At 41.8% G+C, this 26,976-nt stretch overlaps 1 protein-coding gene across 10 annotated transcripts in view; it reads right to left on the bottom strand.

Moving 5' to 3' along the window:
* Positions 1-19,929: 19,929 nt before the first annotated feature.
* Pde4b (phosphodiesterase 4B) overlaps positions 19,930-26,976 on the bottom strand; it is a 553,986-nt gene continuing 546,939 nt past the window's right edge. For 6 of the 10 annotated variants that reach the window (XM_021159265.3, XM_029475816.2, XM_085839158.1 and 3 more), the window contains 4 exons: positions 25,837-25,991; positions 25,623-25,745; positions 24,758-24,940; positions 19,930-22,222 (listed from right to left, as the gene is read on the bottom strand). In XM_021159265.3, coding sequence (XP_021014924.1) covers positions 21,857-22,222; positions 24,758-24,940; positions 25,623-25,745; positions 25,837-25,991 — 827 coding nt within the window. In that variant the 3' untranslated portion in view covers positions 19,930-21,856. The remainder of the gene's footprint in view (positions 22,223-24,757; positions 24,941-25,622; positions 25,746-25,836; positions 25,992-26,976) is intronic. The other 4 variants (XM_029475819.2, XM_029475820.2, XM_029475821.2 and 1 more) reach the window with 1 other exon arrangement.

Raw genomic sequence — 26,976 nt, forward strand, 5'->3', positions numbered from 1 at the left:
ATTACTGTGGACGCAGGTTGACTGACGGCATGGCACCCTCAGCTTCCCCACACCTGCTGGTAGCATTCAGGGTCAGCTGATAAGTGACAACCCACAGGAGGGTAGGTACAATTATACTAACCAAAACAAATTGCTTGAAATTTTGTATAGCTTATATTAAAAAATAAAGCAAAACAAAAATACCTTCTTTCAATACAAATCTCTACCTTCTCTGAGAAGAAAGAACAATTTACGAATATTATGCCTCCTTCTGCTCTCTGTTATTTTTCTGTGCTCCAAGCCATAGCTCCTGAGGACAAACGTGCAATGACCGGACATTAACTCAAAATCAAGCACAGAATGAACTTGAAGCGCTTCTGGCAACTGCCACCACCCAATATTGCAGAGTGTGACATCGCTGTAGGTTTTGAGCCGGTGACACGGGCACTTTGTCCAGTACGTGGTATCATCCCACACAGTGTTAATGATGGCTGCCGTGAACAACTCAGTAGACGCCAGCCAAATTATTGTACATGTTCAACTACTCTGTTCTAAGCTCGGACACAAAGTTTTCTGCTCATCGAGAAACCCAAGAATTAGTTAAGGAAACAAAGACTTAATATTTTGCAGCCATCGTCCCTCAATATGGAAGCATCAAACTAGTGGTACTTTAATTGTCTTAGTATGTTTGAGTTTGACATTTACTGTCTGAGTTGCTAATTTGCGTTCTGTGAAAAGTCCTTCAATAAGATTTTATGACTTTGGATTATTACAGAATTACTAATAATCCATAAAATGGCCCTAAACAGACTTCTGCCATTTCCTTTGACATCTTGATATAAAGTGGTATTCTCAGCATTTATTATAAAATCAGAATATCAACTGTGAAAGCAGTGGAGATTCCCTGTGCCCTCAGTATCAAATATTCAGGCAAGATTTAGTTCTTTATATAAAAATAAGCAAGCACACCTATTTCAGTATATAAATTTGTATTCCATTTTAATAAATGGTAAAACAATTATATAGAACAAAGAATTGTTTGATAATAGTTTCCCACAATTTACTGTCACTAAATGATTGATCTGTGAACTTATATACTTATATATACATATATGCATGCATACCATATGGCTAGATAGACATTGTATGTTATAAACCTGCATAGTTGGGATTACAGTGTAAAGGGTTTAAGAAGCTCTATTCTAAACATATCAAGACCCCATAAGCTCCTCAAATTGTGTGTGCCCCTTCTCCTACAGGGCTGTGCTGTTCTCATGCTCTTCATCCTGCCTTTCTTTACCCGTGGAACTTGAAACACCACAGAATGCCACTGAATGGTAACTTACATTGTTTGTGCATAGGCATTCATTGATTATTTAACTGATGCCATTGTTCCTTGATGTCATTTTCTCATCCTAGTCCATGCACACAGGAGGCAGGCAGACTGTAAACACATGCAAAGATCCATGTCTTACAAACCTGAGCTACTATAGGAATCTACCAAATTACCATCTTGCCTTATGCTTTAATCATTTAAAATGGGAGACCTGGTCAAGAAACAACACATTTGCTGGGCGTGGTGGCATACACCTTTAATCCAAGCACTTGGGAGGCAGAGGCAGGTGGATTTCTGAGTTTGAGGCCATCCTGGTCTACAAAATGAGTTCCAGGACAGCCAGGACTATACAGAGAAACCCTGTCTCAAAAAAAAAAAAAAAAAAAAGAAAAGAAAGAAAGAAAGAAAAAGAAAAGAAACAGCATATTTGTCAAATAAAATGGTGCAGATGAGATGACAGCCCTCCTCCCCCTGGAGGATGCCTCACCATAGGCAAGCACAAGGGAGGTACACAGACGCATAAATCCTTTGAAGCTGGGCTGCTGGGCTCTTTTTCTGTCATGATAGAGAGCTGGAGTGCTGGCATCAGGCTGTTGCTTGCACTCTAGTTCTCTGTCTCTGCTCAGCGTCATTATGTGGCCGAACACCTCTGCCTTTCAGTTCCCTCCTATGTTCTTCAAAATCTTCACGCACAGGAACACTGGCCGTTCTCAAAGCAAGCTTCTCTGACGTTGTCCTTTTGATCCTCAGAGTCATACTGCTCCAGAAAGGAGAAGTATCTGCCAAGTTGACCTCAGGACACAGGCTGAGCCCTCCCAGCCCTATCCACACTGGGCCTCAATCCTTGTCAGAACTGTGTGAGGCCACGAATCTCAAGTATCCACCTACCACAGAGTCTGAATTACTGCTCAAGAAGTCTCCTCTCCCTTCCTTCTGAGCACACGGCATCACTGGCAGCACAAGAGAGCATTTCTAGAATCAAGTTTTATAATCAGTCTCTGATCTTGGGGTGGCACATTGTTCTAAGTAATTCCCCCATTTTGACCCACTTAACACCCACACTGCTTCATGGTGCATCTATTAGGTAGATTACAGTTATTTTTGTTGTTGTTACTGTTGTCAGAGGAAACAGATTCTGAGAGATTCGATCATCTGGTCAAAGTCACACCACAATCGACTTCACAGTTTGCCCTATATTGCTCCCCAGTGTTGTCTCCTCACAAGGAATCTCAGGCAGTGAAGAAAGCGTTGGCTTTGAAAGGAGAAAACGTCCTCGTTTTACATTCATGGGTGATATTGGCCAACTTGGTTCTGACTTCTGTAAAATGGGGGCAGTATGTTCCATCAGGATACAAGCCAAGTGTGGTGACGACTTTAAAACTCCTGCCCATACTGGGCATGGGGCAAGCCCTTTCCTCTCTATGCCAACCTCTGTGCCCGACAATCAAGCTTAAGCAATTTCTCTTCCTTTTATTGAAGAAATCTTTGAGTTTTCTTACCCACAGCCTGGGCAGGGGAAAGAGAACATTGGCTTTTGGCCAGTTCTTCTCAAACAAAAATGATTGATATTGCACCCACACAAACCTGGAAACTCCCAGGGGGACAGCTGCATAGGCTCTGACCCAGCAGCGATTTCCCCTGAATTCTACAGAGTTTCAACACACCCGAGGCTCTTCAAGAGGAGGCCAAGCTTCCGGAAACAAAGGCCAGCATGAGGAAGGCCAGTCTACTCACTGAAAACACTGCCCACCTCGGAGAACAGGATTAGGCCCTGCCTTCTAGATGCCACCTAAGAACACCCTCTGTACCCTACAACTTAGCATCACCCAATGTAGTAGTTTTCAAATAAAAACTCTGACACTGCCTTTTTGATCCCCAGAATCACTCTAGAAAGGAGAAGTATAGACTAATTTGACCTCAGGACATTGACTAAGCACTCTGAGCCCTATCAACCCTGTGCCTCAACTCTTGTCAGCAAGAGACAATAGGTTCTCTGTTCTTTCTGAGAAGATGCACCACACAATTACATGTAGAACACCTAGGACAAAGCTCAGCCTTCAATAAACCCTCTTTGTATGATAGTCATGACGGTAGTGGCTCTACTATCCTAGGGACCAGGCCATATGCCCAAGACCACACAGCCAGAGAGAGAGAGAGAGAGAGAGAGAGAGAGAGAGAGAGAGAGAGAGAGAGAGAGAGAGATGCCTAGGGACTACCAGGCACATTGCCACCACACAAAGAGGTCTCTGGGGTCCACCATATTTTGAACCTTTGTTCGTGTTGTGTGTGCCGAAAGGGTGCATGGGAGACTCTGTAGTGAGATAAATCCCCCTAGGCACTTGGAATATAGCTCTGTGGTAGTGTTGGCCTAGCATATGTGAGACCCCAGAGCACTGAATAAAAGTGTTCCCCAATATTCTTTCTCACCCTACTGTGTGGTTAGGGACCCTGGAAGCTCTATCCACAGCACCCCAAGAGTTCCACTCAGGGCAGGCACATGCAGTCTCTTTTGTTCAATGATTTAGCCAGAGTGCTCTAGTTTCTAGGCAGTGACTTTGGCTATGAGACATCATTGTCACAGGGTGCCTGTGACCTGCAGCTGTCTGGAACTCAGACATAGCACATCTGGTTATGTCCAGGGCTGGGTCAGCATGGCCAGTTGAAGAGGGACTGTGTTCCAGGGCTGTGTAATGAGGGGGCGGGAGCCCTGTTCCCATGGCAGCAGGTGTACAGGGGCACTGGCAGGAACAGCTTCCCTGCTATTCATGCCAGCGAAGGCAGTAGCTTGAGGGAGCCTGGTTCGTGGAACAGAAAAGGACTCAGAAGGGATTGGGGATGGAAATAGAATTCTTTTTTTCTGCATCAGATCATCTTGAGAACTTATTCAGGAGACTGAGCATCTCTGTGGAATTATCTTCTCAGTAACTAGGAGGTCTTGATGTTATTCTCATGGGTGCTGGGGCAAGAAGAGATGGTAACTCAAGTAATAACAAGGGAGGACACACTTGGCTCTTTTCTCTTACAGTGTATCTGAGGCCCCAGAAAAACGCAAGCATATTCTAGAATTAGCAGTAATAATTCAGTATTATTCATGTCTTGTGCACAATGCTATCTTACTCAGGAGCCCTAGTAGACAGAGGCTATTACTACCCACATTGCACATGCAAGAAAACTGAAGCTCAGGGAAAATTAGTGACTTGAGCATCACCATTGCAGCCAGGACATAAACATGAGTTCTGCCTTACCATTCTCAGTTGGCACCCACCACTATCAGTAGTCTATGACATGAGCTGGCAGCTCTCAGCTGAACAGCTGTGGGTCAGGCTTACTTCAGTATTTCTGTAGGTGTGATAATGGCTAAAATGCTCCTGAACAAACCCTACCACTTCCTCTCCTGTCTTGCCACAGTTTCACCCCTTCTTCTGCAATGACAGAGGTGGAAGATGTCTTCTTTGAGCCGCAGAAGTATTATATGTTCAGTGAAGGCTGTAAGTGTGGACTAGCAGGCTCGACCATCCTCCAGGGACAACTAACACAGCTTGGTCTTGGACTGGCAGCCCTGCTGTCTGAGTGGTGTCACCTGCTGAACCAGGTTGTGAACTCTTTAGTGATGATAGGTTTATTTCTGTTGGTGTCACTTTCCATTCTTCTCCTATCTCTTAGCATCCCATATTCCCTGTCACAGACATCCCATAACATCATATCCAAACTTTGGGACCACTTGTTCACCATCCCCTCTGCCCTCCTCTTGAACAAAGATGCTTTCCCTTCAAGACAGGGTTACCATGTGTCATTTCTTTATCATTCACATTGTGCTTATTGAATGACCCCATCCCAACCTTTCTTTCACTAAATTCCTTAGGAATAGGGGGATCTGAGCATGTACCTAGGAGCCCACATATGTGACACGGGGCATGTAGAATTTGCTGGTTCCCCTTTAAATACATGCATATTGCTCTTTAAGTCTTGGACAGAGGAGCCTGGGATCTCAAGGGTCTGGGCTGATGAAGGCTACCCTCACAAGCAACAGATGAGAGGTTTGGCCATACCCTGTGCTTTCTGTCTTAGGCTTTCTCACAGTATATTGGAAAATTTCCATTGGCCATCCCCGCCCCCCACCCTGAGCACTGGATGCTGTTTTAAAAATAACTTTGTTAATTTGAAAAATAGAATTCTATTTTTGTATTGGCTCATTTTTATAAGGGTCATAATTTTCATAATCATTGGGAATTTATATTTCTTTTTAAATGAATCACCTATTCATTAGCTTCATCAATTTTTTTAGTATCCATATTATCTTCTTCACAGTGATTTATTTTACTAATAAAAATCAACTATTATAAATTTGTTGAGATACCAATTATCCAAAGCTGAGAGTAACTTAAGTTTTATATACATGACATACTTTTCTTAATCTATTGAGTCCTTTAATGTTGATTATAGTGACTTTTGACAAAAATACTTTAATGGAGAAAAGTATTGGTTATTATTTTCCAGTGTAGTCTCTTGATTTGAAAAAACAAAATCATTTATTTGCTCTCTGGGCACTCATGTGTGTGAGTGCTTGCATGCCCACAACATGTGCATGGAGAATAAAGGACCCCCTGTAGGAGCTGTTTCACTTCTTCCACTATCTCAAGCCTGAGAATTGAACTCAGGTCATCAGGCTTGGTGGCACACATTTTACCTGCTGGGCCATCATGTTTACTCTCTTTATATTTAAGTTTAGAAAAGATATTTATGTCCTATAATTCATTTGTGCCTTAGACTCTTTAACCAAGTTAAATGTGAGTAATGCAGAATGGGAGAGAACTTTCTGTAATAATTTATTAGCCCTAGACTGATCAAACTTAGCAAGCCTTCCTTACCAAAATACCTCACACACTATAATCATATGTATAGAGAGCTTAGTTTGTACACTTGTGATTCTATCTCATGAATCCAGTTTCTTAGCCTAAAATACCACAATTGTTTTAATTCCCTGGACTTTTATGTACTTTTTCTTTCAAAAATTCTTTAGATATTTTCCGGATTTTTTTCCCTTCCTATTTTTCCTCCTAGGCAAATCTTTTTACTAAACTGTGGATGAACTACTATGGATGCAATTTTATTTTTTTTTTAATTATTCTTACCCAGTGAGTATACCAAATTTTATATTTTATATTCCCAATCTGTCTGTCTTGTCTATTCAGCTTCACATAGGAGTGAGCACATCAACACCATGTAGTTCACAGCCCCTGCCTGCTTCTTAGTACTTGGTACCAAGTACCAAGCTGCACCCCTGTCCCCCTGCCATCCACCCTATCACAGGTGTCACTCGGACACTCGTCTCCTGCTGTTCCTGTGCCCCAGGCTGTTCGAGGTAGTGGCGCTCTGTGAATCTCATTTTATGTTCACCTTTCAGAATTAATCTGCTCTTCAATGTCCTCACTCACCAAGCCCACTACTACTCCTGAGCCAGGGATGTGTGTGTGTGTGTGTGTGTGTGTGTGTGTGTGTGTGTTTGCTAATGACATTTTCTGGCAGCCTCTAGTGCTCATTTGGAGACTTCTTGAATTTGGCAGCATGACTTCCATTTTAATTAGGTTTCTCAGGAGGCATTTATACAACTCATAATATACATAAGCCTACAGTGGGAGGGAGAATCCATACTCAAGGGAGCTTGGAACTGTGGCCATAGCTCCCTGGAGCAGTGTTTCTGAGAAGTCTGTCAGGAGCAGGTGGGGGTGGGGAAGGAGTGCAGTTCGGATGAGGTCATCTTTAACATGGACTGGAAAGTCCGGCTTTTGCTGGAATTCAGTGCAATATGGAGCCAGAGGGGGCGGGCGGGGAACAGCAATATGAATTCCTTCTTTAGCTTAAGAAATGATTTGTTTACCATTTATCTTCTTGCATTAATTTTGAGTTAAAGTATCGTATTAAGCTATTGTCTTTATTACTGATTTGGGGGGAAGTGTTCCCTTACCTTTGAAATTTGCTATCAGAGTACCTTTGCATTTCCCAATGTCTTTCTGATGCTGCTAGAAATGTCCTCCTAGTAGGTTGAATTTTACCTGACATCGTAGACTTTAAAGTCTTTAAATATACATAGACGGATAGATAGATAGATAGATAGATAGATAGATAGATAGATAGATAGATGGATGGATGGATGGATGGATAGATAGATAGATAGATAGATAGATAGATAGATAGATATGGTTAAGGATCTTAGGATTAGATTATTCTGAATAACTAAATGAGCCGCCAATACAATGGCAAGCATCCTAAATAGACACAGAAGAGAAAAAAGTATCATAGATACAAACAGGAGGAGAGACCCCCACACAGAAGAGAAAGATAAAAAAGACATGCAGAGAGAGAGAGAGAGAGAGAGAGAGAGAGAGGAGAATAGAGGGAGAGAGAAGGAGAGGGGGAGTGGGAAGAGAGGGGAGTGGGAGAGGAAGAGGGGGAGGGGGGAAAAGGGAGAGAGGGAGAGGGAGAAGGAGGAGAGGGGGAGGGGGAGGGGGGAGAGGGAGAGGGAGAGAGGGGGTGGGGGGAGTGTTAGTTGTGCAGCCACAAGGGAAGGCATGTCCAGTAGTAAGAGACAGCCTGACAGTCTTCTGGAACCTTGCAGGGGAGAGCATGGCCAGCCAACACCTTGAGTTTAGATTTCCAGTATCCAGTATCAGAACGAGTAGGTTTCTGAAGCTGAAAGCCACAGAGATTACTTATTTGAGCACTTGCATTTATGTAATACAGCCTTGGAGGTGGTTGTGCTAGTGCTAAGTGCTCCAAAATGTACTCAAAGAAGAAAAAAGGGGGGAAATGAAAAAGAGTTTCTGATGGAGTGTGTGTGTGTGTGTGTGTGTGTGGTTTGTCAGTAACTTATGAAGTACCTTTACAATCCTACCTCCTTCCTGTTACACAGCATGTGATGTACACAGAATGCTAGCTTTAGCCCGTTTAGCTCTTGAAGAAGACATAACAAATCCTCTTCCCTGTGATTTCTAAATACCTGTGGACCTCTAGCCGGGTGCTTCACCCACTGAGTTATAATGCAAACTGTGTTACTTACCTTCTGGTGTCCCAACATGGTAAACTCACTGAAGTTTCTTAGAAACAAACAAGACTCCTAAGCCAGTTCCCCAGTACTAACTATATGTGTGCTAGAAGAATAAATTAAGCTATTGCTTTTTTCTTTTTTTAATATTAGAGAAGCCAAATGTAGTACTCCTATCTTTGAACCCAGCATTCAAACACCTGAGTCCATGGGGGCCATACCTAACTGCCAAAGTCATGATGGGGAAGTCACAGTATTAGGAACCTGAGATGACTGGTCACATCGTCAGCTTGCTTTCTCCTTTTTATTCAGTCACGGACCTCAGCTCAGGAATGGTACAACTCATAATTTAGATGGGTCTCCTCATCTCAACAAACTTGACATATATAATCTCTTCCTGGCAGGTCTAGAGGTTAACCTAACCTAGATAATATAATCCCTTATAGGCAGGCCCAAAGACTAGCCTAACCTATGTATAATTTCCTACAGACACTCTGAGAGGCTTGCCTTCCAAGTGATTCTAGATCCTATTAAGTTGACAATATCAGTTATCATATGTCCAACAAAATTTAAAATAGAGCACCAGAGAAGAGAATTTAAAAAACAAAAACAAACAAAACACAACAAACCAGTTATTTTGGATCATTACGTTCCAAGGCCTCACACAAGGCATAGTTGGTGACTCTGAAGACAGCTTTACCTCACAGCCTTCCTAAGGTCCAAGGAATACAACTGTAAAGAGTCAGGGTATTCATGTTACATAGCTTATACACTAGAATACTACAAAAATAATAATAACTTTATGAATGCGATGAAAACCATAAAACCACATATTGAAGCAGCTTAGTGAAGCCCAACCACAAGACGCTTGAAGGAAAATCCATAAAGTCCGTCATAAGTAAGTGGTTTAAAGCTAACGATAAAGGGGGGAAAACACCCAAAGAGCCAGAGGAAGGAAAGCCTTGTGCTTACAGAGAGCGACAAAGATAAATATGTGAACAGACTTCTTGTCTGATACAATGAATGGAAGCAGGAAGACAGTGGAACAATGTCTTTAAAGGACTGGCATGTGTGCATGAGGGTGAGGGGGCTGTCAAATAAGACCTGCCAAATAAGTGAAAACACTTTTCAGAACTGACCATGAAAGAATGGCTTTAAGCCCAGGAAACGTTAAAAGTGCACATGGCTGAAGGGCACACACCACAGGAACTGTTAAAGAAACCAAACAAGAAGGAACCAGATGGAAACATGAACCATGGAGGAGTGAAGGAAGCCAGACATGGTAGCAACACCATTAAACATATACTTTTTTCTCATTTAAGAAATCTCTTTAAATGGCAATTGACTCTTTCAATGGGTATAAAATAGTATGGCATGGAGTCTGTAGCATATGTTAATGGGAAATGACGGGTGCCTGGAAGGGACTCATGCTGTTGTGAGACTGTCCATCACACGTGTGGAATGGGCAAATACTTCCAAGACAATGACAGAAACAGCAAGCTATCATTTGGAACAGGAAACTTACTCACCTTGAGGTTAATGAGTTCCTAGTCTTCTTCATTTCTCCCTCTCTCTCTACCAGCATATTTATAGGAACGCAAATGGATAGTCTCTCATTTAGGGCTGTGCAGAGAGCGATGATGATAGCTAGTACATCTTATTGTAGTCTTCAGATGATGGTCCATCTGAATCTCCTCTTCTCTGAGCCCAATTTTACAGATTAAAACACTGTGATCCAAGCTAAAACAGAGTCAGGGTACAAACCCACAGTTTTCAGGCCCAGAGTCCATATTCTGAACTATGGCATGGTGTCCTGTCTGTTTGTATTTTGGGTTTTGTTTAGTTTAGTTTTGGTTTTCTGGAGATTTCTGCTTGCTGTATTATTGAAGTTATAATGTCCATGGAGGTGCTCTCTGTCTCAAAAGTTATAAGATTTATAACTTTTATAAACTTTTATATTAAAAACAATAGCTTAATTTATTCTTCTAGCATACATATGGTTAGTACTGGGGGAACTGGCTTAGGAGCCATGACTGTTTCCAAGAAGCTTCAGTGAGTTTACCATGTTGGGACAAACAGAAGGTAAGTAACACAGTTTGCATTATAGCTCATCCCACTTCTCTGGGGCATCAAGCCTCCACAGGACCAAGTACCTCCCCTTCCACTGGTGCCAGATGATGTAGTCCTATGCTACATATGCACCTGGAGCCATGGCTCCTTCCATGTATACTCTCTGCTTGGTGGCTTAGTCTCTGGGTGCTCTGAGGAGCCAAGTTAGTTGATACTGTTGCTCTTCCTATAGGGTTGCAATCCCCTTCAGTTGTTTCAGCTCTTCCCCTAACTCTTTCATTGGGGTCCCCAAACTCAGTCCAATGGTTGGCTTGGAGTATCTTCATCTGTCTTAGTCAGGTGCTGGCAGAGCCTCTCAGAGAACAGCCATACCAGGCTCCTGTCATCAAGTACATCTTGGCATCAGCAATAGTGTTGGGATTTGGTGTCTGCAGATGGCCCGGTGGGGCAACCTTTGGATGGCCTTTCCTTTAGCCTCGTTCATTTTTTATCTCTGCATTTCATTGAGATAGGAACAATTTTGGATTAAAAATTTTGAGATGGGTGGGTGTCGCCATTCCTCCACTGGGGGCCATGTCTATCTACTGGAGGACTCTTCAGGTTCAATCTCCCTGCTCTTGGGTATTTTAGCTAATCTCCAGTGGGTCATGGAAGCCTCTTTCATCCCTGGCTTTTGGGACTTTCCTGTGGTTTCTCAAGTCCCCCCCCCCAACTGCTACTTATTTCTATTAGTCCCTCTGGATTTCTCTTGGGTCCCAAAAGTTTAGGTATGCCATGCCTTCATTTTTGTTAAATTCCAGAAAGTCTTTAATTTCTTTCTTTCTTTCTTCCCTGACCAAGTTATCATTGAATAGAGAGTTGTTCCATTTCCATGAGTATGTGGGTTTTCTGTTGTTTTTATTGTTATTGAAGACCGGCCTCAGTCTGTGGTGATATGATAAAATGTATAGGATTATTTCAATCTTCTTGAATCTGTTGAGGCTTTTTTGGGTGTCTGATTATATGGTCAGTTTTGGAGAATGTACCGTGGGTACTAAGAAGAAGGTATATTCTTTTGTTTTAAGGTGAAATGTTCTGTAGATTTCTGTTAAATCCATTTGGTTCATAACTTCTGTTAGTTTCACTGTGTCTCTGTTTAGTTTCTGTTTCTATGATCTGTCCATTGGTGAGAGTTGGGTGTTAAAGGCTCCCTCTATTATTGTGTGAGGATAAACGTGCGTTTTGAACTTTAGTAATGTTTCTTTTACAAATGTGGGTGCCCTTGCATTTGAGGCATAGATGTTCAGAACTGAGAGTTCATCTGGGTGGATTTTTTCTTTGATGAGTATGAGGTGACCTTCCCCATCCCTGGGCATGGGAGGGAGTCTGGAGTGCCTACTCTGCCCTGGCACCAGTTCACCAATATTCTTTTTTGAATGCCTGAATTAGCTATCAGTTGGAAGACTCTCCTTTATCTTCCCTCTAGGGGACCTACAAACCTATTCAGACCTTGACGTATAGGCTCATGAGACTCAGGAAATACACCTCACAAGTCCAGGAAATCCCGAACTAACAAGATTCACAGATCCTCAGCCAAAGTTATAGACTCAATAAACAATAGCCTAGAGAATAGATTCTCCATCTGGTGAACTGCCTGCAAGTCATGCAGGGAGCTCCAGGCTTGCAGCTTCCTGATGGAGTGGGCTTTTTTTTCTGTGATATAGCTGCCATTGAGCTGCTCATGATCCTATGGCCTATAAATCCTGTAAGTCTCCCCAAGAAACTTACAGCTTTGCCAAATTGTACATTGGTAGAATTGTTGTGTTGATGTGATGTGTGTGTGTGTGTGTGTGTGTGTGTGTGTGTGTGTGTGTGTGTGTGTGTGAGAGAGAGAGAGAGAGAGAGAGAGAGAGAGAGAGAGAGAGAGAGAGAGATCTCCTCCTTGGGAAAAGTCTCATACAACACACCTCTCCACTCTTCTGCTTCATTGGAAAACTGACTTGCCAAGCATACATATTTCTATTAATTCTTTGAGAATTTCATATTCTGTATTGTGTTCACACCTCAGTCCTCCCCGTGGTTCCCTCTGACATCCACCCTCCACCTTTCCAACCCTTCCAACTTCATGTCCTCTTCAAAAACAAACAAACAAACAAACAAACAAACAACCACGCACACACATAATCCAATAACCTACTAGTGTCTACACCCTCCAAAAGAATCTCTCTGTCCCTTATTAAATGACTTTGAAGCTTGGTTTCCCCATCAGTGTGCTCTACTACTGCTCTTCCACCTTTCCAGGCTGAGGTCATTGGTGTTCAGGGTTCTCTCTGGTGTTTTTGGTTTCTTTCTCCTAGCAGTGGTAGGATAAAGTTCATTTTTTATTAGAACATGCTTAAACAGTTCTTATATGTGAAATTGCTTCCTCTGGGTGTCTCTCCATCCCACTCTCTTCATAGTGCTTCCTCCACCCGGTGCTTAGCCTCTTATCTCTGCTTACCTCTTTACTCTCTGAGAACTCACTACTGAACCATCACTTGACTGAAAATGCTGTCTTGTCACCAGAGATCCTCAGAGATATTTCCCTTCCTCTGTTATGCACTCAGGTATACCATTGTGATCAATTTCTTTCTTAATGTAGTCAGTGAAGGTGCCCACCTTTAATTCCAGCATGTGGCAGGCAGAGGTAGGAGGATCTCTGTGTTCAAGGCCAACATGGTCTACAGAGTGAGTTCCAGGCTATCCAGCCTCCTCAGACACAAAGTTCTCCTGTAAATTTCCCAGTAGTATGGCTTCTCTCTCTTTTGAAGACATCTCTCTTTGTATTAAACATTCCATTATACATTACAGAGTACCTCAAAGATTAGTCCTGTCTCTTATCCTTCTTCTCACTATACTGTCTCTCCCTAGGATATCACCCTAAGATGCTTTGTAACATTATAAGAAGTGCTACAGAAAGGCACAAATGAAGCACAGTAGTAGAACACCCACCTCTTTTTAGAGTAGAGGAAATCAGAGAATCTCATAAGACATAAAGGTTGTTCCATAGGCAAAAGGTCAGCAGACTTCAATGTATTTGTTCACAAAAATACCAGTAAAACTCATTGGTCAGTTCACAAAAATACCAGTAAAACTCATTGGTCAGTCTTATTCCATAACCCTTTTCCCAATTACACACTCCTTCACTTGTATGGCCAATAATGTGTGTGTGTGCCTGTGCGTGTGTGTGTGTGTGTTGTTGCAAACGCATGTATGATAAATTCTAGACTGGAATTCTTTGTGTTCAGACTGCCATGTTCAGTTACCTCATCCACATGGCCCACTCCTTGTCACAAACACAGCCCTCCTCCCCAAAACCATCAACACATGCCTTCCCTGCAAAATGGAACTTCCCTTGTATTTCTTGTTTCTGAGCAAGACTTAACCACTTTTCCATAAGTCAAAAAACCTGACATTTATTCTCAAGTCTTTTCCTCCTTGACTTAGCCCACTCCCAAGACTTGTAAATGTAGTTTCTACATAACTCCCTATGCATTCATTTCTCTTTATCCCCACAGCCTCTTTCTAGTCTACCATTTTGGTTACCATTTTCTCATGGTTTGGTTATGGTTTATAATCTCATCTTCCACATTCTTTATTACCCTCTCCAAATGTGTCTACACACTATAATTAGGAGAGTCATTCCAAATGGAAGTGTGGTTCTAATACTTTTCTACTTAGCAATATTGATGGAGTCCCACTGTGTTTAAAGAAGAACAAAAGTCTTATCATGTGCCCATGGGTCACATGAGATTGATTGGCAATACCTCACAAAGCAACATTGTTTTATTGCTCTATACTGTGAGTCACACGGGGCTTTGTTCTCCTAGTCCTTGGAACTCTGCTGCCTCCCTCTACAGCACTTTAGCTATTGGCTGCTTTTGTAGCCATAAAATGTTTCTATTCCCCTTTTCATACAGGTTGGCCAAGATTGCTTCTCCTTCAGAGAATTAGTATCAGGGCCTAAGAACCTAACTTTTAAAAATGGTACTAGCATTTGTCTCCTCAATTGCATCAGTATCTAATGGTGCTGAAGGAGGCCAGAAGAGAGCTTCAGAGTCTCAAGAACTGGAGTTACTGATGGCTGTGAGCCTCCATGTGGGTGTAGGAATTGAATCTGGGTCCTTGATAGGAGCAAGAATTATGCTAAACTGCTGAGCCATCTCTCTGGTCCCTTCTCATACTACTGCAAAGGCTCCATATGACTTGCTAAGAAGAATGTTCTCTGAGCATGGCTCCCAAGCCCTAAAGAGTTAGGTGCTTTCACATGGTCCTCTACTTTAGCACTTCTTGTACTATCACTAATTTTTTCACTTGTACATCTAATTTTCCAAGTCTTCTAGTGCACGAGATGCACATGAGGCAATGTGTCTTAGCATAGCACCTAAAAGAATGTTAGAGACCTGTTTGGACTCAGAAAACAGCTGATGAAGATCCATGAGAACAGGTAGAGATGTTCTTCAACACCCCTTCTCTGCTCTATTGTAACTTCTATGAAGCTACATACTTGATGGAAGAGGACAGCTGCCTCAGTACAATGGAGCTAAGGCCTTACCTAAGAAAGTGTTTACCTGTTGGATGAGCTAAACAGAGCAAAAAGTGGAGAACCCCTCTGTTGTATAAGTGATTTCATGTCTACAGTCACATGATTTCCCAGATATGAAAAGGATTTGACAATATTTTTTTAAATCGTAATTAGGAATCTTTGAGAATGAGAAAGAATACATTGTAAACTATAACCCTATGAGTGTTTAATAGTCAAACACTACCCTACCCTCCAAAGCCAAGCAATAGAGATCACCAAGCATGACATCAGCCACATGATACATTCTGAACAGATTATGAACATGTAGTTTGGGAGGGAAGTAACTAACAGAAGTTTGCATGCAATGTGGTGGTCTCTTGTCTGTTAGTTAGGTTAGTGGATAGCACCAAGGAGTGGGTGCTCTGGATATGGTGTAACTGCATTTCAGTAAAGTATTTCCAAATAGGCTGTGGGCCAGGTCAGCCTAGTGATGGTAAAGCTGGTTTAACTTACATTCCCCTCAATTCTGTTGCCTATGGAGCATTGCTTACGAGAGCATTGCTGATCTGGAAGACAGAGGTAACAACTCCATTCCTTGTCCTGTCCTGATCATTATTTTTAATCTCAATGTATATGAAAATATAACTTAATTGTCAAAGAAAAAGCTGGCAAGTGCTAAGGAGGGTGTGGTATCTGAATTATCAGAATCACAATCCAAAATAATTTTTAGGCTAAAATAAATAACAGTTTTTAGTATGAAGATGCTTTTCTATGTATGTTATCTTATTTAGCCATGACAATATGCCATCAATATTAGTTTTGTTTGCTTCATGCTTGGAATCTGTCAGAAGCTTTGCTAAAATGGCCTGCCATTCTAAATAATCTTTTACTATAGATTGCATGGATTCCTTTTATAGAAAAGAAAACTGAAGATCCACCAGATGAGGACTTTTCCTAAGCTCACAAAGTTGGTACTAGAGCAAGAATTCATGCTGGATTTTTAGATGAAATGTATCAGGGAAGTATAAATTTTGCAACAACGTTCAGAAACTCAGTTGTTAAAGGGTAGAGAAGGTATAGATCATGGGACAAGGTGTGGAAAGCTTTGGCTGTCTGTGTGTCTCCTTGGGAATCTCCCAAAGGAGTCATGGAGGTCTCCCAAATGAGCACAGTCTCAGCCATGAGACAGTGCTAGCAACAAAGATGGCCAAGAGTCACACTACTCCTCTTCAATGAACAGAATACACTCTTGAGTCAGGAACTCTGATCCTGTCTGTGTAGATAAGCCCAGGGTGACTTGATAAGAATTGCCAAGGTAAGTCACATGAAAAATGGTTGCAAACACCACCACATAGAAAGCATGCCACCTCTCCTTACTTGAAATTGACAGTGGATCATACATCATTCTATCATTTGATTCTCTTGATAATCACATAACAAAGACATTATTAACTCTTGTTTTACTGATGAGGGTATTGAGGTACAAGATCCCAGAGCAGTTCCCAAAGACTTAGGCTGACATTGAGGGTCTGGCTCTATTTTCAGCTTGAACACAAAATTGGAATAGGACATACATAATGTGATGGTTGGTTTTATTTGTCAACTTGACACATGTAGAATCTCCTGGAAAGAGAGCCGCAGTAAGGGATTGTCTAGATCAGGTTGGCCTGTATACATGTCTTGTTTATGTTAATTGCTATGAAGGCTCAGTCTTAAACTGGAGGTAACCAGTTCTTTGGTGTGGATCCAGAACGTGAAAAGAGGGAGATGAATGGAGTACAAGTATACATGCATGCATTTTCCTTCTGCTCTTTTTTTCATATTGTATATATTTTAAATTTATATTTCAAATGTTATTCCCCTACTGTTTCCCCCCCACACACACACACACAACTCCCTTATTCCCTCCTCCCTCACCATGCCTCTATGAGGATACTCCCCAACCTGCTATCCACTCCTGCCTCAGCAGTCTAGCATTCCCCTAAATATGGGGAACAGAGCTAAGCAGAGAATTCTCAACTGAGGAAACTCGAATAGCTGAGAAGCACCTAAAGAAATGTTCAACATCCTTAGTCATCAGGGAAATGCAAATCAAAATGACCCTGAGATTCTACCACACACCAGTCAGAATGGCTAAGAACAAAAACTCAGGTGACAGCAGATGCTGGCGAGGATGTGGAGAAAGAGGAACACTCCTCCACTGCTGGTGGGATAGCAAGCTGGTACAACCATGCTGGAAATCAGTATGGCGGTTCCTCAGAAAATTGGAAATAGTACTACCTGAGGACCCAGCTATATACCACTACTGGGCATAAAGATGATCCAACACGTAATAAGGACATGTGAACCACTATGTTCATAGAAGCCATATTTATAATAGTCAGAAACTGGAAACAACCCAGATGTCTTTCAACAGAGGAATGGATACAGAAAATGTGGTGTATTTACACAATAGAGTACTACTCAGCTATTAAAAACAATGACTTCATGAAATCCACAGACATATGGATGGATCTAGAAAATATTGTTCTGAGTAAGGTAACTCAGTCGCAAAAGAATGCACATGGTTGTACTCACTAATAAGTGGATAGTAGGCAAAGAGCATAGAATACCCACAGTACAACTCACAGACCACATGAAGTTCAAGAGGAAGGAAGACCAAAGAGTGGATGCTTCAGTCCTACTTAGAAGAGGGAACAAAATAATCAAGGGAAGTAGAGGGTGGGAGGGACTTGGGAGGAAGAGAAGAGGGGGGGAGGGGAAAAGAGGGGAAGAATCAGGTATGGAAGGAGATGGAGGGTCAGGAAGTTGAACAGAGGTGTGTAGCAGTGTGGAATGGGGATCTTGGGGTAGCAACCAGAAAGTCCCAGATGCTAGAAGAGCAAGAGCCTCCCAGGACCCCACGGGGATGACATTAGCTGAAATACCCCACATAGGGGAGGGAGAACCTGTTGAGACCATATCCAGAAGTTAGGTATGGGCCCCTGGTTGAGGGATAGGGCCATCCACCCATCTCCAAAATTTCAACTCAGAATTGCTCCTGTCTAAAGGAAATACATAGCCAAACATTGGACTGAGCGCAGGGACCCCAATTAGGAAGTTAGGGCAAGGACTGTAGGAGCTAAAGGGGTTTGCAACCTCATAGAAAGAACATCAGTATCAACTAGCTAGACCACCAAAAGCTTCTAGGGACTGAACTACCAACTTAAGAGTACCAGGGGTTACTCATGGCTCCTGCTGGATATGTAGCAGAGGATTGATTGCCTTATCTGGCATCACTGGGAGGGGAGCCCCTAAGTCCAGTGGAGGCTTGATGACTCAGGATAGGGGGACCTGGGGATGTGACTAGCGATTTCAAGGTCTTTCCATTCTGATTTCCCCATGGTAAAGACTGAAACTTGGAATTTTGTGCCAATTAACCCCCCCCCTTTCCCTCAGCTGTCTTTGTCAGAGTGTCTTATTGGCAGGAGATATTAAACTAGGATACATACATAATGGCTCATAGCTGTCTGTAACTCCAGTCCCAGACTACCCAATGCCTGCCCTCTTCTGGCCTCGGTGGGCACCAGATGTGCATCTAGAGCATAGACATACATGCAGACAAAACACCCATACTCATTAAATTGAAATAAATAAGTTTTAAAACGAGCAGAAATTAAAGGAGAAGTCAGTGGGAAGAATAAAACTAAGCAAGGCCCAAACTCATTGCTGGAAAACCATCCCACAGAGCGTGCCATGGGGTTCACAGTGACTACCGAAGGCTTCAGGCCTGCATGCCTTGGAGACAGAACCAGTGGGGTCATTGCTCTTTCCCTACATTACTGTCAGCTGGGGAGAATTAAAAGTCTGGTATGTAGGCCTCTAGGAAAAGCCACTTCAGGCTCTGGAGGAAACTAGAACCCAAACAGCATTAAAAACATGCACATTTTCCATGCCAAGGACCCTTTAGTAGAAAACAGAACAGAGAGCATTCTTAGGCATAATCATCAGCTATACTTTTTATACAAACTGTTTGTAACCAATTCCGTTTTGCCATTGTATCAGATAACAATGTCCAGTCAGAAACTGGATGGTGGGGAAGTCCTGGCTAGAACTAACAGGCAAGCTTTTGATTTTCTAAAGAAATTCAGCAATTTCCTCTTACCTAGGAATTCCTCTAGAGCAGACTCTCTCCTGGCCACAGGCCACTTACTTCTCTGTGGCTAAGTTAGTAAGAGCTACTCACTGAGTCTTTGTCACCTCCTACGTATGCACACACACACTCTGGGTGACTTATTTTAAAATGATGACTTTAAGACTTGATAACATTTAAATAGTTCTTTCTAGAACAGCATAACCTACCAGCAAAGGCACAGACAGTAGGCTGGGGTGTACACGAATATTTTTATGTGCTCTGAAGGTTGTGGTCTAGGTGACTCTTCTTGACTTCAGACTCTTCGTATGCCAAATGAATCAACAGGTTTCTCTACATTGAGCTAATGTACTAGGATTGGATTCTGTGAGTCACTGTGGTAGCCTACACAGCCTAGCTAAAGATGCCTTTTATTTACCTAAGAGATTAAACCCTTCAGAATTCTAAAGAGGTGGAAGGAAATGGTTCAAGATGAACAAAGTGGTTTTGCTTGTTAGTCTTCACCACCCTCCTTCCTGTACTGAGGAGTTGGGTGAATAATCTGCTGAGAAGAAAACAAAATGCTCTGAGCCATGGGACTTTTTGGACACAGAGAATACGAAACTTCAGTTGTGATTTGGATGAGCAAAGTGGCTTGCTTTTTTGTGAAGGATGGTAAAGAGGAAGAGGAAGAGGAAGAGGAAGAGGAAGAGGAGGAGGAGGAAGAGGAAGAAGAAGAAGAAGAAGAAGAAGAAGAAGAAGAAGAAGAAGAAGAAGAAGAAGAAGAAGAAGAAGAAGAAAAACAATCCTGCTTTAATATATTAGAGTTGACCATGAAATGAATGGGGCTACAATCTAATTTATTCATGCTTTTGTTTATTCAGCTCATATAAAAGTCTCTTAAGAATGCATTTGAGCACAATATATAATAGTAATAATATTATAACATACATTGTGAGAAACTTTTGAAAACAATATAACGTCCACCTGGAACAATGCAGTGTTACAGACGTACGAACCCATTGGTCATGCACATTTTGTGCCATTTTCTTTAACTATTGTCACAATGCTGAACTGAAGCATGACACGTATTTTTACAAACTGAAACTGACACCAGGAAGAGGCCTGACAAGTGTTATCAGAAGCTTCACATTGCGTCATTTACGACATCAGTTCACATTCTACGATAAAAATTCACATTGTCTTCTTGTTGCCTTTGATGAATTTGAACATGGCTCCGCTGCTCGTGAGCAGTATGGAGCCTAGCTCTTCCAAGTCAGTAGTTTGGGGATACTCAGTATCATCGGTGATCAAATGTAGTGTTGTTTATTTTTTTAAAAAACGAAAGCCACAATTAGAGCAGAGCCCAGTGAAAAACTCAACTCATGCATCCAGAGACTTGGATAGAACATGGGTGAAAAAAACCGACATCCCAGTGCTCCTAACCCCTACCAAACTATACAAAATAAAACTTCAGTATAAACCATTTAGTATCGAATATGATAATCCTGTTTGCAAAACCAGCTCATCAAAGGGTTGGGCAGAACTAGGGACTCAGACAAGGAAAGGGCAGACCCTTGGAACAACGACCATTCCTGTCCTTAACTGCTGATGGGGCTCCATGTTTCTCTTAAGCAATGTCTGGGATATATAATACACAATACAAAACATTACAAGAAAAGGTTGGAACTCTTAGGCAGAGTTTTCTACACAAATTTAACACCACCATTGGCAGGCAATGTTAGATATATAAATTAATAACTTACAAAACATTACAATATGTACATTATGTAATAAATACATGGTTATAAACAGGAAGAGAGGGAAGTGTTAGTGCGGGGGGGTGGGGGGGACAGTACAAGACAAAGACAGCAGCATTAAATTGAAAACAGTATGCTTGAGGGAGGGAGTTGGGGAGAAGAGGGATAACAGGTGCTGTGTAGCTCACAGTGGCCTGGGGGCTGGATGCAGCCATACACGCGGCCTTGTGTGACTGAGCACTCCATAGACTGATGGGAAATATCAGCTTTTCCACAGACCTCCTGGTGTGTTGAGCATGAGTTTAAAGCAAAGCAGAGAGACTTGCCAGGGAAAAACAGTGCTCAAAGCAGGCAAACAGCTAAGTTGCAGGGGCCACTACAGAGTCAGATTGGACAAAGAGAAGGAAGTAGCCTGTGGTTAAAACTGCATCTGTCCTGTCTATTTGCAAAAGTTAACTGGAGGAAAGCCAGAGATATTGCCCAAGAAAGAAGGGAAACTGCTTTCTTTCTTTTTCTTTTTCTTTTTTTTTCCAGAAAGACTCAAAAAAGTTTGTAGAAGTTGGTACTAAACTCTAGATATTCAACAGGCATTTCAAAGACACGAAAACATTTTACAAAAAAGGCACACAGGTTGGCAGACAACGGGTTGGGTGGTGAGATTTATAGATGAAGTTGTTAGTGAGTTCAGTCACCTGGCAGGACAGCTTCCCAACACCTAGTGCAGAGCAATCTCTCAGCTTTGTGTCCTCTGTTTTCAAGCCATTTAGCTTTGATGGGAACTGGCCTCTACTACCACATACAGCTGTGGGTCTCCGCCAAGCTTGCAGGCAAGGCAAGGCAGCATGGAACTGCTATTTACTTCACGGCTTGGCATTCTGGCTCCAAACTCAAGTAACTGGAAAGGCCAGGTGGCCTTTGTCCTGTGCAGGCCTTGGCCATGGTAGGTTGACCCTACCACTCAGCGGGCATGCTCGTCAAGGGTGGAATGTTCATCTCCACACAGAGGGAGAGAGATTTATGTGTCGATCGGACACTTGTCTTCTGTTGCAATGTCTAGGTCAGTCTCTTCCAGAGAATCCCTGTTCTCTGGATCGATCACACAAAGCGTCTTTGTGCTGCTGAAATAGCTGTGGCCTTCTCCCTCCTTTTCTGGTCCCTCAGAATCCTCTTCCTCAAGGGTCAGTTCGAACTGAAACTTCTCCATAAGTCCTTGGCAGTCCCTGCTCCTCTCATCCAGTGGTGGGGAAGGGCTCTGGGGTATCATACTCTGGTACCAGTTCCTGTTATCCTCTAGTGTATCCAGAATATCTTGAGCATCCGGTTGAACCAGGTCTGCCCAGGTCTCCCACAGTGGATGGACAATGTAGTCAATGAAGCCAACCTGGAGAAAAGGAGGACCACATATCTGTTACTGCATAGGCTCTTGAAAACCAGGCGCCCTGTCTTGGTTTCTATCTAAAGAGAGAAGGAGATCCAAGGGGACCAATAGTAAGAGATTTGTTTATTTAATTGCTTGCTATATGGTAGGCCCTGGAATGTATACAATATGTGCAAACACCTCTCAATCCTGCTGTTGGATGAGAGGGGTGGGGGATGAGCTAGGGTCTTTCGGGACATTATGTTTTATCTTTTCGCTCTGCTGGAAACCTTTCTCTATCAGTATTCTGGTATATGGCCAGTCATTTAATATATCCAAATTATATATACAAGAACTTTGGTCATATGTGAGAGTCTATCCTACCTCACCCCATATGTGCATGTCCATGTGCGTGTATGTACATGGTTATGTGTCTATATGTGTGTGTTTGTGTGTGTGTGTGGGGGGGAATGTGCCCATGCATGCACATATTATGACTTTCAATGATTCTTTTCCAACTTAATGAGCAAGACTCATACTAAAGTCTGCTGTTTACAAAGGAAGAAACCGAGAATTGTGGAGACCAAACATGGTACAGAGGTTAGCTTGGAAGTGGTAGACTTGGGCCTTAGTCTCTGCCTCGTCTGGCTCCAAAGCCTGTGTCCATCTCACTGCAACCGTCTTTCCTTTCACAGTTGCCAGCAGGGTCTGGGTGTAACTGGGAATAACTTTGTCACTACTTGGATTCTGTGAGTCATTCTCTGAAGGAAGCCCCAAGTCTGAAGTGTTCTGATTCAATATTCTCTCCCTGATAAACTATGAAATACGTCACCGTGCCAAGATGACAGGAGCTGGCCCTCCACCATTCTGGAACTTCTCAAGTCTTTGCCTTGTAGAGGGCTATTCAAAATAATAATAAAATACCTAAAAACGATTCAAAACCTAAGCAAACTAATCTTCCCAGTGTGATGACTGCTGCTATTGTTTAGGATTCATAGTGCATGCAGTCTTTTCTATCAGGAGAAAGAAGGAAAAGAAAAACAACTTAGCATTTCCTTTTGCTTGTGTGCAAGAGCATAAATCAAGGCTGTGACTCTGCTGTGGTTTACACAGGGGCTATGCATCCTGCAGGAGCTAGCTAAGCGGCCTTAAACTGACCTCCTCCCTGTCAGACAAACAGGAAACCTTGGGGACTGGGGCAGGTGAAGAGAATAGGCAGCAGTGAATGAGGGAATGGAATTCCCCTGTCAAGGTTGGGTGGGGCCGGAGGGAGAGATGCTGTGTTGGAACCAAAGGGGGATGAGGGATGAGCTAGGGTCTTTCGGGACATTATGTTTTATCTTTTCGCTCTGCTGGAAACCTTTCTCTATCAGTGATTTAATATATCCAGATTATATATACAAGAACTTTGGTCATATGTGAGAGTCTATCCTACCTCACCCCATATGTGCATGTCCATGTGCCTGTATGTACATGGTTATGTGTCTATATGAGTGTGTTTGTGTGTGTGGGGGGGGGATGTGCCCATGCATGCACATATTATAACTTTTAATGATTCTTTTCCAACTTAATGAGCAAGACTCATACTAAAGTCAGGGCAGCTGTGAGCTGCCCTAGTTACAGGAATTTGGCTGGATGATTCAGATATGACTTTGTTCCCACCCACTCATTTTTTTTTTTGCTTATCTCTTTATATACAGTTTGCAGGATTTTAGAGACCATTTTCAAAGTGCTTTCCAGGGACTAGAAAGAAGCCCACAGCAACAGACAAACATGCGTGACATAACACATCGCAGTCATTTAATTTCTCCACTTGCTTTGCTTTTAGTAAGAAACACTTCAACCTTTCATGGAAGATCGTTGCTAGTTGTTTATTCCCTAGGAAGTGGGATGAGAAAAAACCCCAAATACTTAGAACTTCTAGTAAGACGCTTTCTTTCCAGATCAAGCATAGGATGTTCAGCAGAGCCCATGAATTAAACAGCAGTGTGGATGAAGACATCAGGACACTTGGGGAGACCTGTCTACATGACAGAAAGGACAACTGGGTCACTAAGAAGTTGGCAAACTGAACCAAGAGGACAGCTGTTTATGTATTTGTGTGTTTGTTTGCTTGCCTTCCCTTACACTGGGAAGATACTTTGGCCACATTGCAATGGTGGGTCTTTTTCTCATCTGAAATGGTGACATCATGCTTGATTAAGGATTGAAACAGATGTGTGGGGAGCACCGATAAGGAGTTGAGCTCCTGGATGGAGAAGGGATGAGGAGAAATCTAGGCAGGGGGATGGAGAGTACAGGTGCTCATGTGTCCACCAAATCTGATGAGGTCTTAGATAACTGGAAACTTTGCTTAACACCTCACTTGAGAGACCATTCGTGGAGAAAGCAAAGGAATGATACATATGATGGAATTAAATGTATCATCCAATCATGTTTTATCATTTCACAACACACACACACACACACACACACACACACACACACACACACTGGCTTAAAGAAGGGAACAATTGGTAGAGCTCATAAAAACATTGAAAAAAGTCTCAGTGTAGATACCTGGGATTTTTCCACAGAAGCTGTGTGTTTATCACACATTGGGCTAATCTCCATTCCCCTCTCCCGTTCTTTGTCTCCCTGTTGGAAAAACTCCTCCATGATACGATCGGTCCATTGCCGATACAATTCCAAGGACTTGGTGGGGTTGCTCAGGTCTGCACAGTGTACCATGTTGCGAAGAACCTGAAATGGTCAAGTTTTGGAAAATCCCATAAAACTAAGCATCAATGCCACCAGAACATCTTATCCCTCTCATCTCAGGACACTTCATACCAAGAACATTTTAGTTGAATATAGTTACAATTCTACCATCAAAAGAGCAGTATTTCAATGGTGCTGGCCAGAGTTGGTTATTTACCACTAGAGAGCCTCAAAAGGGAAGTGTGTATATTTTCCTAGATTGACAGGTTTTGAGTTTAAAAACTGGAGGGAGTATTAGGTGTCAAATTCTGTTAACATTTCTTTCCTTAGTTTGGAAAGAATGCAAAGAATAACCCAAAGTAGTTACTTCTAGATTTTTCCATGTGTGGAAAAAGAACAGTCGATGGCAATTTGTTTAGCAAAATCAGATCTAACAAAGTTGCAGTTGGTGGGGTTTGTGTTCAAATGTGAGCTTTGAGGACCAATATTCACATATACCTTATTATAAATAGACACTGCAACTCAATTTTAGAACTAAACAATTCAATGAATACAGTATTTACCCCATAAATAAAATGATAAACTTTATTTTCTTAACTTGTTTTAAAGATATGCCCAAAGGTTAAGTAGTAACCTAGGTCATGCAGTTAACCAAATTTCTATTTTTGTTTTCTAAATACTGCTTGCTTTTGTTTAGTGTGGCTTTGTGTTAGACATCAGATACCTGTATCCGGTCAGTATAGTTGTCCAGGAGGAGAACACCGGAGCTTGTCACCTTCTTGGTTTCTACCATTGTTTTAAGGTCTGCCAGGAGGCTCATGTGTTTGGACATATCAGTTGCCAACACCTTGAGCAAAGACAGAATTAAAACTCTCAATCAAGTCAGTCTATACGAGAAAATGGCAAATGTAGGCAAGGGATGCAGGCTGGCATCTTACCATGTCAATCACCATTTTCCTGAGTGTCTGGCGTTGCTTCTTGGTAAGATTCTGAAAGATGTCGCAGTGTTCCTCTTGTAGCAATTTGAATCCCACAGCAAGGTGATGGTTTTCCAGCACAGATTCATCATTATACATCAAAGCAAGTTCAGAATCTAATAAAGAAAAATGATGATCATAAAAATGTAATAAAACTGTATAATGTAAACACTGGCATCGCTTCAATGTGAAATTTGATATAGTTTATTTTAAATTATTTCAAGAGTCATCATCCATAGGTCATTACATACTAGAGAAGCAGAGCAAAAAATGATTCCTGGAGATATTACAATATGAATTTTCTCTTTCATATGAGATGAAGAATTTAACATTTGATAAACTGTATTTTCATCTCAGCTTACAATTTCCTTTAAGTCTTTGTAAATTCTGTGTTTTGAAAAAGAATGAAATGAAAACACAGATGCGTTATCAAATGTATTAAGAATTTAAAACATGCTCACTTTCATATACACTCCCCAACCTCTGACAATTGTGAGTTTAGATCTTCAACTAACTCAATAATGTAGCTTTTGGAGGTTTCTATAAATATGACAATTGAGCATGAATATTTTTTAAAACAATGTTGATATTAGATTTTCCCTTTTTTAGGTTTCTATACTAGAAACTGCAATGGCTAGGCACCCAAACTATAACTTCCCTCTGCTTTATCTATATTTTGTCTGACACAGCTTTGTACCCAAGTGTATGGTCATCAAACTCATTAAGACATGTTTAATCTTAACTAAGAATAACAACCAACTGATGTAGAATGTGCCTACTATACAATAGTGCATACACTCTCTCTCTCTCTCTAGCTCTCTCTCTCTCTCTCTCTCTCTCTCTCTCTTTCTCAAAGGTCATTGCTTTCTCTGAAGTAATTTAAACTCCCTTGTTCTGTTAACCTTCTAGCCAAGGGCACTGATTTACAAATGTGCTTTATATTTCTCAGTACTGTAAGTAGCTATATTTCCCTTGAGAAACAAACTATCAGCATGTTAAATTAATGAAACTAACCCATACAAAGAGGCAGGTCACCCAAAGTTTATGTTGTTGATGTTTTTAAAAGACAAGAACAAGATATTAAAATTGAAAGAAGAAAAC

Source organism: Mus caroli, unplaced genomic scaffold, assembly GCF_978045245.1.
Source record: "Mus caroli unplaced genomic scaffold, Mus_caroli_1 scaffold_6, whole genome shotgun sequence".
Classification (NCBI taxonomy): domain Eukaryota; kingdom Metazoa; phylum Chordata; class Mammalia; order Rodentia; family Muridae; genus Mus; species Mus caroli.